Source organism: Salvelinus namaycush, chromosome 21 (genome assembly GCF_016432855.1).
Source record: "Salvelinus namaycush isolate Seneca chromosome 21, SaNama_1.0, whole genome shotgun sequence".
Classification (NCBI taxonomy): Eukaryota; Metazoa; Chordata; class Actinopteri; order Salmoniformes; family Salmonidae; genus Salvelinus; species Salvelinus namaycush.
In genome coordinates, this window is record NC_052327.1 from 29,640,262 (window position 1) to 29,653,222 (window position 12,961).

At 39.8% G+C, this 12,961-nt stretch overlaps 2 protein-coding genes across 3 annotated transcripts; one reads left to right on the top strand and one right to left on the bottom strand.

Annotated features, from left to right (window-relative positions):
- The first annotated feature begins 612 nt into the window (after positions 1-612).
- On the top strand, positions 613-2,619 carry LOC120066274 (cholesterol 25-hydroxylase-like protein 1, member 1). The gene has a single exon (XM_039017546.1). The coding sequence runs from the start codon at positions 1,582-1,584 to the stop codon at positions 2,485-2,487; it is 906 nt and encodes a 301-aa protein (XP_038873474.1). The 5' UTR covers positions 613-1,581; the 3' UTR covers positions 2,488-2,619.
- A 1,689-nt stretch (positions 2,620-4,308) lies between these two features.
- On the bottom strand, positions 4,309-9,600 carry kti12 (KTI12 chromatin associated homolog). 2 transcript variants are annotated; one of them, XM_039017548.1, is made up of 10 exons: positions 9,403-9,590; positions 7,681-7,732; positions 7,512-7,564; positions 7,319-7,374; positions 6,988-7,067; positions 6,040-6,199; positions 5,878-5,940; positions 5,645-5,713; positions 4,883-4,992; positions 4,309-4,733 (listed from the first exon to the last, which is right to left on the bottom strand). In XM_039017548.1, exons 1-10 carry the CDS (start codon positions 9,551-9,553, stop codon positions 4,703-4,705), a joined length of 825 nt encoding a protein of 274 aa, XP_038873476.1. In that variant the 5' UTR covers positions 9,554-9,590; the 3' UTR covers positions 4,309-4,702. The 2 variants fall into 2 exon arrangements, with proteins under 2 accessions (XP_038873476.1, XP_038873475.1); XM_039017547.1 differs by having other exon boundaries at positions 4,309-4,992; positions 9,403-9,600.
- Positions 9,601-12,961: the final 3,361 nt, after the last annotated feature.

Consider the following 12,961-nt stretch of genomic DNA (forward strand, 5'->3'; position numbering starts at 1 on the left):
AATACAAAATTCCCTTACTTTGACTTTTTGCCAATCCGATCAGTTTCCCACGTTGATCTATGGGATCAGTGTCCCTAAACCGGGACAGTTGTTGCTCAATATTCAATAGTGTGACTAGAATGACGTTGTAAACAACAGTGACTTAGACATGTCTTATGGCCAGAAAGCTTAAATTCTTGTTCATCTAACTGCGGTGTCCAATTTACAGTAGCTATTACGACAACAAAAATACCATGCTATTGTTTGAGGATAGTGCACAACAACAAAACACATCACGGCAACTGGTTTGATACATTCACCTCTGAAGGTAAATAATGTACTTACATTCAGTAATCTTGCTCTGATTTGTCATCCTGAGGGTCCCAAAGATAGTGTAGTTTTGTTTGAAAAAATGTATTCAAATATAGGAACTGGCTCCACCCCACACTGCTTCCATCTTGTGGACAACATCTAAATTACACCTAAAATCCTATTTGAGTGTATGGCCTTTCTCTTGCTTTTCAAAGATGGAACAAAAAACATTTTTTAAAACACATGTTTTTTGTTTGTATTATCTTTTACCAGATCTAATGTGTTATATTCTCCTACATTCATTTCACATTTCCACTAACGTCAAAGGGTTTCCTTTCAAATGGTATCAAGAATATGCATATCCTTGCTACAGGCAGTTAGATTTGGGCATGTCATTTTTGGCGAAAATTGAAAAAAAGGGGTTGAACCTTTTTAATCATCACATAATTTTTTGTTGTTGAAATGACGTGGAAACGATGATGATTCAACCAGTTTTTACCCAGTGGGATGCAACTGTGTTCTGTTACTCAGAACTGTGTTTTTGTGTCTTTTAGGTGGGCAGGCTAGACAAAATCTTGGGAATTTGACCATGGCATCTGGATAGAATAGCTGTGACAGGTTTGCTTCCTTGACCTTAATTAGGTAGCTCAACAAACAGATTATTAGGTAAGATTACATCAGGTTAGGCTACATAAGGATTAAGTAAGATTACATACGATTGGAATCTGACTAAATGAACTCACTAATCTTCTAAAATAATTTAAGAGCACATAGCCAATGAACAGATGGAAAATAACAGATTTCATGGACTCAACTAATGCTATTGAGAATCAAAATTATGATTGACCATTTTTATATGAATAGGTCACCATGGGGGTCTCGAATTGAAATACAAATATGTAAGAAATGAATGTTGTGGATATTATCAATTAAATAAATTATACTGATTAAGATGCCTTGCAATTCAGTTTGAACTTGATAGGTAGCATGTATAATTAACTCAAGCAGGGACCAACATATCTGTATCTGGTACAATATGACTTACCATTTTGAATGAGCTGATTAACTAACTGGCCTGTTGGGATAAACTGCCAGTGGGAGGACAGTGTTGCAGGCACTAACTTGGAACTGGTCAAGGTCGAAAGGTTTGTGTGTGTGCCGGAAGATTAACAAAATCCACCAGAAAAGGACTTATTGTTGAAATTGTATGCAGAATTTTTTTAAACAAAAAAACAGCTGTCTCATTGATGTGAGAGCCAAGTCCTTAGCTCAGCACTATATAAAGGGAGAATGTCTTCTCTCTGCACATTACAGCCACAGGCATCCAGAGTAACCAGGATGTTGAACATCAGCAAGGTTCAGTTGCCTTTGCAGGTTCCTACCTTCTCCAGATCCTCCGATAGGCTTCTTCAGCCTCTATGGGACTATTTCCTTTTCAACCACTACTTTCTCATCTCCTCTCCCTTCTTCCCTGTCATACTCTGCTTCTCCAGTTACTTCTTCTCCAGTCTCCCCTTTGCTGTACTAGACCTCCTGGGAGACAAGGTCCCCTCCATTCACCACTACAAGATCCAGCAAGAGAGACGTCCAACCATGAGGATGATGGCAAAGAGCTTCGGAAGGGCTGTGTATAACCACTTGATCTTTGTTCTGCCTGCTGTGCTGACTCAGACCTGCTTTATGCCTTCAGTGGTGCTGCCTTCCAGTGCTCTAACTGTGGTAGAGGTTCTCATTGATGGACTTGCTGCCCTTCTTCTTTTTGACACCCAGTACTATATGTGGCACTTTGTGCACCACAAGCATCCACAACTGTATCGGTGGGTCCATGCCATCCACCACGAATACATGGCACCCTTTTCCTGGAACACCCAGCAACTCAGCATTCCAGAACTGATAACCGTGGGATTCTGGAGCAACCTGGACCCCATCCTGCTGAAATGCCACCCTTTTACTACCTGGTGCGTCACCATCTTCAGTATCTGGATGTCAGTGGAGGACCACATAGGCTATGACCTGCCATGGGGTCTCAACCACCTGGTACCATTTGGTCTGTTAGGAGGAGCACCAGCTCATGACATGCACCACCAGAAGCCCAACAGTAACTATGCACCTTTCTTCAGCCACTGGGACAGGCTATTTGGCACTGCCATCCTGCCAGGGAAAATAACTGAGAAAAAAGTTGTGTATTCACTGTAAATAGGACCATTCACTATCATTTTGATTACCCTCATGCTTACATGTTAGAATCAATTTATTTGTTTTTATTAGTAATTTACTGACATCAATTGTATTAAAATGTACTAAACTTTTATACACGTGTAAAGTTTTTCTAAATGGATGAATCATATGACAATATAATGGGTAGAATAAGAGCAAAAGTAATGGTCCTTAGTAATACATAGTCGGAGGGTACAACTATACAGCAAACTCCAAGTTTACCTTTTGCCCCAGAGGATGGAAGCAAACTATTTTTTAAATCACATTTTGTCATGCATGTTCAGTCTGATTCAGCAAATAACATTCTACACCATGCAGCATAAATGTGCTAATTCTTACATAAAAGATTATTTCGGTCTTTGAAGAGGTACAGCTTAGTCAGGATGTTCCTGTTTTCCTCTGGTTAGAAGGGTTTAGGAGATTTCTAATCAACAAATCCACTGTTTGTTTGCCAGGGTCAAGGTTGAAGTACAGGACAAGAACAATTGAGCCAATTAGAGACATAGCTATGTGACAGAACTTGGTTAAACCAAAAATCTAGTATGATATAACTTATAGAGCCATATAAACTGGCATAGCTCTTTGGGTGATCTAAAAAGACAGTTCCAAAGCATCCAAATAAATGGACTCCACTCTTTTATTTATTTTACTAGGCAAATCAGTTAAGAACAAATTCTTATTTTCAATGAGGAACAGTGGGTTAACTGCCTTGTTCAGCAGCAGAAGGACAGATTTTTACCTTGTCAGCTCAAGGATTTGATCTTGCAACCTTTCGGTTACTAGTCCTACACTCAAACCACTAGGCTACCTGCCACCTTATAATGAATTGGTAAGGAGAATAAAATAAATGGACCACTCTACATGAATTGATAAGGTAAGGAGAATAAAATAAATAGACCACTCTACATGAATTGATAAGGAGAATAAAATAAATAGACCACTCTACATGAATTGATAAGGTAAGGAGAATAAAATAAATGTATTATGGCATCCTGTTACTCTGTAGCCTACACCATTTTCAGATCACGTTGGACCTGGAGCGGAAACCTTAATGTCAGGGAGGTACTTATAAGGGAATGGGGACTTTTTTTTAGACTGGGTTAGCACAAAGACTTGTCCACTACCATCTGCGTTTAGTCTGAATAATTGACAGAGTGGATTTTGCTCCAATGTCTCCCTAGGAACAAAGGCAAGGCAATCTGAAAAGCACAGGGTGATGATACAAAGCCTATGGGCTCGCTGGTCATTAATGAGAAACCACTGAGATGGAATAGAACTCCACAAGGAAAACATGTTAGCTTTCTAAATGCTTTAGGAATATTCAAGAAAATAAATGTCAGTGTTGCTCTCATCAAAATTTACATTTTACTCTTTGAAATGAGCCCTTATTTCTCTTAATCTCCTGATTTTGCAATTACAGTAGCATCAGCAGGCATACGATGACATTAATGTAATTGATAAGACAAAGTGTTACAATTAGCAGGCAGCAAAGCCTAACTTGGGAAGTGGTCACACGTCAGGCTAAAACGATGAAGCATCAAACACCTCCGAAATAGTCTCAGCAGTAGGATGGAATTATCCTGCTTACGTCAGGGACCATCAACTCGATTCAGCCGCAGGCCAATTCATTGCACATCCCCACAGACCCACTGCTTGGAGTACTGAAGCCACAAGTGAACTGACATTTTGTATTGTGCTGTATTCTCACTGAAAACAGCTAACAAAATCCCTGACCATCCTATTGTACAGGGTAGTGCATGTTTCAATAAACATTAATCCATGATTCTTTAACTGTCAGTGTATGGTTTTGTATTTTTGTATTATGAATTTAATGGATTACACATTGCACCCACAATGTTATACTAGTATAGAAATGAAAGCAATAATCAATGCGTATTGACAAATATAAAATATTATAAACTAAGAAATTGAGCAGTCATGCAGTGTCACTTTAATCTCTGCTTAGTGTAAAGACTGCTTAGTATACTAAACCAATGGGGAAAACCCCAATTGAAACATCTTGCATTAGCCTCCTAAGGACAAAAATAAACTGGATAAAGAATATTTATACTGCACTAATTAATAGACCGACTGTTACAGATTACCCCAAAAACCTGCCAGACTACTCTGTAATAAGTTTGCAGTCTTATATAATTTTGTGAAACATTAACAGCTAAATATGATCCATTTTGATTCATACCAAAAGGGCAACCTCGATGCAGCCTCTGAAACACATTAAGAGACACACAAAGATACTTAAAATGAAAGTTCTAAACATATCATACAAAGCATTCCCTTAATTTTATTGACCTGAACCAAAGGCGTTAAAATATAAAGTAATCAATGTATACTCTTGTTTAGATACTGTACAAACATGTTAGCAATGTGTCCAATATTCTCTGTCGGGTGCATCTTGGTGTAGCTGATGAACTGGCGTCGTAGTTTCCGGAGCTCTGCCATGTTTAGACTTCTGGTCAGTTCTATGTTTGACATCAGGTTAAGGAAACACAGTGATAAACACTGTTTACAACAATTCTCTGATGTGTCAGAGCTGAAAGCAAGGTTACGGTATCGAATACATTTGGCTTCGGCCCTTTTATGTCCCGAAACCACAATTTGAAGAGATGAATATATGCTTTCAGAAGGCTGTGAAGAAACGTCATCTCTCTGAAGACAATCAATATTCAACTCACATTTTGTAGTTCAAGACTCCACTAGCACTACTTCGCATGTGCTATGTTGTTCAAAGTGAGCTGCAGGGGGAACAACAAAGTACTGGTTTCTGAGTCTGCTTCGGAATCCTGATAAAAGCCAGTCGCCATGCTTCCAATGATTTGGTCCCTGTCTCAAACATCCTATGTGTTTGATGGCGAGACCTTTCTGGTGACTCAGTTTCTGCACCACCAACTGCATCAAATGAAAGATACTCTTTGATGGATATCCATTTATCCACAGCCCCATGCTAAGAGGTCCAGTTATTTGATACAAGATGACTTTAACCCCTGTTGGTGCTAGACTGTTGTGAGGTGGTGATTAAATTAAAAAGAATATGTCCATGAGAGACTGTCAAATAAACAATACATTTTAGAAGGAGGGGGTTATTTGTGAGCAACATGCAAAATGTGGCAAAGGATATCTTTTCTGTAGCTCCTGGAACAGCAATGAGATCCCCTGGAACACTTGTCTTCTGGGAGTTGAGAATTGCCTGGAACAAACAGAAAGAGTCAATATACATTCTTCCAACAGACAGCATTGCAGGCAGTATTTAATAACACAACTGAAGCAATAATGTTGTGCATTAAAAAATAATCAATTCAACAAATGATCCTGAAAGAAAAACAGAGAAACAGAAGAAAACAGCAGGCTCACCATCAACACATCTTGCGTGACTTTGTCCAGCTCATACAAGAAGTTTGTAGATGACAGTGGTTGCTGCAACAGATGGATGAAAAACTTCCCCTAAAACCTGAAACTACCAACTGCATGCAGAAACATTACTTTGTGATTTATGCATGTAAACAAGTTCCTTACACTCTGTGTCGACTGGTTAGGAGGGGGTGCCTTCCTTTTGAAGATGGCATCAGAGATGGCTTCAAATGGAAGTGTGTCTTCTTTCTGAATGGTGAAAAGTGGGCTGTCCCATCTGTTCCTGGAGTCTGGAGTTTCAAATCTCAGCACCAGCGCATCTAGGCTGTGAAAGCAAAAGCAGAACCAAAGATCATGAGTCTGCAAGTCACATTAGCAAATGGAATTTCACTCATGCATCTAATTGAAGCCTATGACATTTTCATTGTGCATATAATTGTGATAATGTAAATGACTAAAATGTAATTGGAAATCAGGGCTCCTGAGTGGCGCAGCGGTCTAAGGCACTGCATCTCTGGCAACCCTAGTTCGATTCCAGGCTGTATCACAACCGGCCGTGATTGGGAGTCCCATAGGGCAGCGCACAATTGGCCCAGCGTTGTCCGGGTTTGGCCGGTGTAGGCTGTCATTGTAATTAAGAATTTGTTCTTAACTGACTTGCTTAGTTAAATAAAGGTTACAAATACAATGTACTGATATGAGATTGTGATTTATTTTATTGATTATGTATTTCTTTCTTTCCTTTTGTTTCCATAAAAACCTATTTGGGGACAGGTGTTGAAAATTTGCGTAAACTACAAAACACTATAGTGCAATGCATCAGACAATTGTTTATTCAATTTGTCAATGTGTTTCGCTACCAAATAGAAATACATTAAATGTTGCCAATTTAGGCAATAACACAACATGAGCAAGAATTAGGCACCAATGGTATCTTAAAACGTTTTCAAAAAGTAGTCTGAATTTGTTAAAATGTGGAGATGGCTATGTTGTTTAGACATACAATGACTCATTGAGAACAAGGCGGGTCTTTGAGCAGTACTGTCTTTAGCTCTTATAAATCCTGTGAGCAAAAAAAAAATTGTCCAAGGGAAAGTAACTTGGTCTACTTACATCTCCTGAGTGTACTGCTCTTCAACATCCCTTTCTGTGTTCCATGTTGAGCTCACTTCGGCTGACGTCAAACAGTAAACCTTCATGAATAAATATGGTACAATTAAGAGGTAAATCTCAGTGTCACCGAGAAAACAAATCTCATGAATTAAAGAAAGCATATTTTGATTGGTAGCGTACACATAAACTACATAAGCACTGTACGCCATGGTGCTCCTAAATTTGAAACAGAGTGCAAACTCCACCCACCCATAATGGCTAGTCTACCCCAAGGGGTATCATGCACAGCCACTGTTAAAATCATGTTTTCCATCAACAACATATCACATACCAGACAGTGAGGCGTCTGTGTGTGTTTGATCAGACAAAAAAGTTCATATCTGTAACCTAATGGATTACAATAGAAGAAACACAAATTTAAAGACGTTTAGGTTAGGTGATATACGTAGAAAGCACCACCCACACACTTTTATTTGCAATATCGATCAAAATCAATTATAAAAAACAAAATGGAGAACATTTACCTTTGATATAGTTCAATGAATCCAGAATTACAATATCCTCTTTGTTGATTCTCCTAATGCAATAAAGCAACATTTTTTATGAATTCTTATCTGTAACTTCAAAATAAATCAAATTTGATTCTGGAAATAGAGGCAGCAACTTTACACAATCTATGAGCAGTACACTCACCTCTCTGCTTCAGCTCTTAGAGATCCTCTTACATTTTTCTCATTCTGAGAATCTGTGACACATATCAACAATGTTAATATGTGAGCTGGAACTACAATCAATATCCTATTTATTGGCTATTGCTTCACTGTTGTTAATACATAAGGGGAGGAATTTATGGGGAAATATTGGCACATGCTGCGTTCACGTGCTAGTTGGAACTAGGAAACTCAGAAATGTCCGAAGTGGTAACTGGTTGTAGACTGAACATAAATATAAACACAACATGTCAAGTGTTGGTCACATGTTTCATGAGCTGAAGTAAAAATCACAGAAATGTTCCATACACACAAAAAGCTTATTTCTCTCAAATTTTGTGCACAAATTTGTTTACATCCCCGTTAGTGAGCATTTTTCCTTTATCAAGATAATCCATCCGCCTGACAGGTGAGGCATATCAAGAAGCTGATTAAACAGCATGATCCTTACACACGTGCACCTTGTGATGGGGACAATAAAAGGCCACTAAAATGTGCAGTTGTCATACACAACGCCACAGATGTCTCAAGTTGAGGGAGCGTGCAATTGCCATGCTGATTGCAGGAATGTCCACCAGAGTTGGTGCCAGAGAATTGAATGTTAATTTCTCTACCATAAGCTGCCTCCAACATTGTTTTAGAAAATTTGGCAGTACGTTCAACGGCATCACAACCGCAGACTGCATGTTACCACGCCAGCCCAGGACCTCCACATCCTGCTTCTTCATCTGCAGGATGGTCATAGACGAGCCACCCGGACAGCTGATGAAACTGTGGGTTTGCACAACCAATGAAATTCTGCACAAACTGTCATAGGAATATCCTCTGCGTGCTCGTCATCCTCAGAGTCTTGACCTGACAGCAGTTTGGCGTCGTAACCTACTTCAATGGACAAATGTTAACCTTTGATGGCCACTGGCATGCTGGAAGTGCGTTCTTCACAGATTTATCCCGGTATCAACCAGGCAGATGGCAGACAGCATCGTGTAGGCGAGCGGTTTGCCCTATGGTGGTTATGGGCAGGCATATACGGACAATGAACACAATTTTATCAATGGCAATTTGAATGCACATTGTCATGCCATCCATTCGCCGCCATCACCTCATGTTTCAGCATGACAATGCATGGCCCCATGCATTGTCATGCAGCTGAAAATGTCCGTTCTTCCATGGCCTGCATACTCAGACATGTCACTCATTGAGCATGTTTTGGATGCCCTGGATCGAAGGGTACGACAGTGTTCCAGCAGCTTCGCACAGCCATTGAAGTAGGACAACATTCCACAGGCCTGATCAACAGTATTGTCGAAGGAGATGTGTCGTGCTGCATGAGGCATATACGTTAGCTATGTTAGAACAGCAAGTTAGAACCACATAACTATAATTAATTATATTTCTATAATCTCGGGAACAGTCGGTACAGAAGGGTGTAGGCTACATGCATGGCAACAGCAACATTGCCCAGAACAAAGTGGTTGGGCAGTGGAGAATGCTGAGGGGAGGACAGCTCACAATGTCTGAAACGGAATGGCATCAAAAACATGGAAACCGTGTATTTGATACCATTCCGCTACAAACATTACCACGAGCCTGTTCTCCTTAATTAAGGTGCCACCAACCTCTTGTGGTTGAAAGGCATATATGAGCTAGCTACTGTTAGCTAGCTAACAACTGTAGCAAGCTAATCAGCTAACTCTCAGCATACCTGCGTATACAACATTCTTCTCAATTCCCAACTTTCCATCTCCTACAATGTGAACCTTTCTTTCTGTATTCTGTTCAAAGTATTCCTGTAATTCCACCGCTCTTCGTGTTTTGCCACTACATGGAAAACCGCACATTACTATGAGCGGCATAATGCTAAAAACACATGCAGCTAGCTAGGCATAAACCCGGAAGTAGTATCCGGAAGTTATAACCACAGCCAGCCAACTCCATAAAGTAAAAAAATATAAATATTTCTACAAAGTATCTTCTTAAAACCTGATAAAACCTAACTGAAATCACACTGCTAACCATATGCCTAAACCTAACCTTAAATTAAGACAAAAAAAGCGAATTTTTGTTTTCGATCATTTTTACGACAGCAATTTTGACTTTGTGGCTGTTCTATCTAGTGGAAACCATTGGTTAGTTGTTTTTTCTCGCCTTCCACAATCTTGGGTGTGAAGCCGGGGGTGAATGTATAGTCGGTCAGGTATGGCGTCCGGGTGTTGTGCCTAAAAGCTCCCCCTTCGCGTGAAGGCGCACGCCTGCAAAAGAAATAGCGGTGGTACGCCATACCGGTAAAACATGAGCCTGTCACAATCATTCAAACAAAATGTCAAGACAACTGGGCTATAGCACCATTATTTATGCTTATCATTAGGCTACCTTATGTCAGAGAAATGAGCAAATGGACTTAACTGGTGATATAGCTTAAACTCCAAAATCCGATGTGGTTCTAAGAGAACATTTACATTTTGTCAAGGCAGAGATGATTGGCAGACACCGAGATGCGCGCGGACAGCAGTGGACGAATACATTCTGTCCTAATGACAATCTCGAAATGTTATTACACTTTTTGGTGTTTTGTATAAAATATGTATCTTTCCATTCACCACTGTTTGGAGGCTGGAAATATGTTGCGAGTGGATGAACGTGTAGCCTAGTAAAGGAGCCATTTGAAGTGACTGTTTGACAATCAGATGAAAACATCATGACTGGTTGTGTTTATGCCAGAATATAAGGTAATACATTTTAAAAGTTAAATTACAAATCTTTACTACTACACCTACAGAGATCCTATTGAATTAAAAGGGATTGTATGTCATTCTATGATTAGGCAACATTTTTGGGGGCGCTTGCACACATAGGAGGTCCCATACTGGGAATAAATTAAATGTGCTTTCATCCATGGTGTGAAATGGAGTGGTAGGCTCGCGATCCAGGTTTCTGGCGCGCCTGACTCATCTATCACTGTCATTACTATACTGAACAAAAATATAAATGCAACATTTTCATTGATTTTACTGAGTTACAGTTAATATGAGGAAATCAGTCAATTGAATTAAATCCTAATCTATGGATTTCACATGACTGGGAATATAGATATGCATCTGTTGGTCACAGATACCTTGAAAAAAAATGGGCCTCACAATGGGCCTCAGGATCTCATCACTGTATTGTTGTGCATTCAAATTTCCATCGATAAAATGCAATTGTGTTCGTAGTTTCATGCAGCACTCTCATCACAACGTTGACATCAGCAAATCGCTCACCCACATGACACCATACACATGGTCTGCCAGTTGTGAAGCTGGTTGGACCTACTGCCAAATTATTTAAAACCACGTTGGAGGTGGCTTATGGTAGAGAAATTAACATTACATTCTCTGGCAACAGTTCTGGTGGACATTCCTGCAGTCAGCATCAGTGCCGGAACTAGAGTTTTACATGGGTTGGCCAAGGCTACTTCAGGGGGTCCATAGACCATGACAGAAAATTTGTGTGTAACCCTAACCTGGCATCTAAGGAGCATGAATGAATCCTATGATTGCTGATTAGAGGTAGAAGTGATAATTCACTTAACCCGGAGTTCTTAAATGTGGTGATAGTGTGATAGTATGGTCCAAAAGGGTTACTTCACTGTAATTATTCAACATACTATGAATAGTCACTGTCTCTACCTCAGAACTGCAGCTCAATTTCTTTCTTTCTCTCACACACACACACACACACACACACACCACACACACACACACACACACACACACACACACACACACACACACACACACACACACACACACACACACACACACACACACACACACACACACACACACACACAGTACTCACATACTGGAGAGACTTGGGTCACTCTGTTTTCATGAATATATAATCTGGGTCTATAAGTGTTGAACATCCAAAGTATTTTAAGAAAATAAAGCTCAAGCACCAAGGAGATAAGATAGCATTTGTGTGTTACATAAATTGCATTGTTTATTTACAAAAAAACACACTGCAATTTGACATGCCAGGCATAAAAAATATAAATAATTTTGGTGCCCATCAATATTACAAACTTACAGTATCATATTTATGCTCATATATATTATGTTAACTAATAGCAAAGAAACGTTTTGGAATTGGCCTAATCAAGACCAAATTAAATCTGTGTGACATGATACCCTTTGGATTATCATTTTAGAATGTCAGTGTCCTAGCTAGTACACAGTGCAGGTTTTAACCATGACCAGAGGGACCGGTTAAGTTCCAAATGATCCTAGGTAGATTTAAAACAGCATTATTCTGCAGTTCTGGTGAGAACTGGCAAAATGTTTCACAAACTCATCCATGTTGAGGGAGCGTGCCCTCCTTGACTCAACACTGAGAATTCTGAGGTGACTTTACATGTCATCAACCATTGTTGTACTAAGGTGGGATTTAATCAGTTTTAAAGCTGAGAAGCTTCTCTCGCAAGAAGCACTGCTGACTGGTGTAACAATAGAAATCTTACAAAGTAGAAATAGCTCATGGAAGACCTCTTTATAAGGTTCTAGAAACACAACAAAGTCAAGGAGAGTAGACGGTCTGTCCCTTCCACTTTTCTCTCTCCTATCAAGAAGCCGCTTGGTTTGATGACACTCATGTTTGAGGTCCTCTAAATCTGAGGCTCCTCATTCAAGAATGTTGTACTCTTTGGGTTGAAAGACTGGACCCCTTGCATTATCTCACAATTCTTCTTTGAAAAACGCCTCTGCCACTCATCTGTGAGACTGTCAAGCACCTGATAAATGATCGCTCTTTGGAAGCTCTCACCATCACTTTTGTCACTATTTTTCTGTCCTACAGTGCTCATCATCAATGAGTCGTGAAATCTTAAGCTTGTTTTAGGCTGTCTTTTACACACTGTTTGTACACTTTTTTTGCAATGCTCTGCCATCTCTTCAACCTCTTTCCATAGTTCTCCAAAGTAACCCTCACTTCTGTAGTCCTGTAATGTGTCTGTAAGGGCACCTACTAGATCCACAGCCCTTGCTAGGTCAAGAGAGCTTGATTGGAGCATGTCAGAAAGACATTTAGCATCACCAAGCACTTCACAAAAGGTAACCAAAAGCCATATGAAATGTAAATCTATTTGAGAAAGAAGGCCCCTTGCCTCCACTGATCTATCACCACTATTTTCAAGTGTGATATCCTGTAGCACTCTCAGAACTGCTGAAAGACTGTCCCTCAGATTACGGCCATGCCATGTACTGTATCTGCATGCCCACCTTACA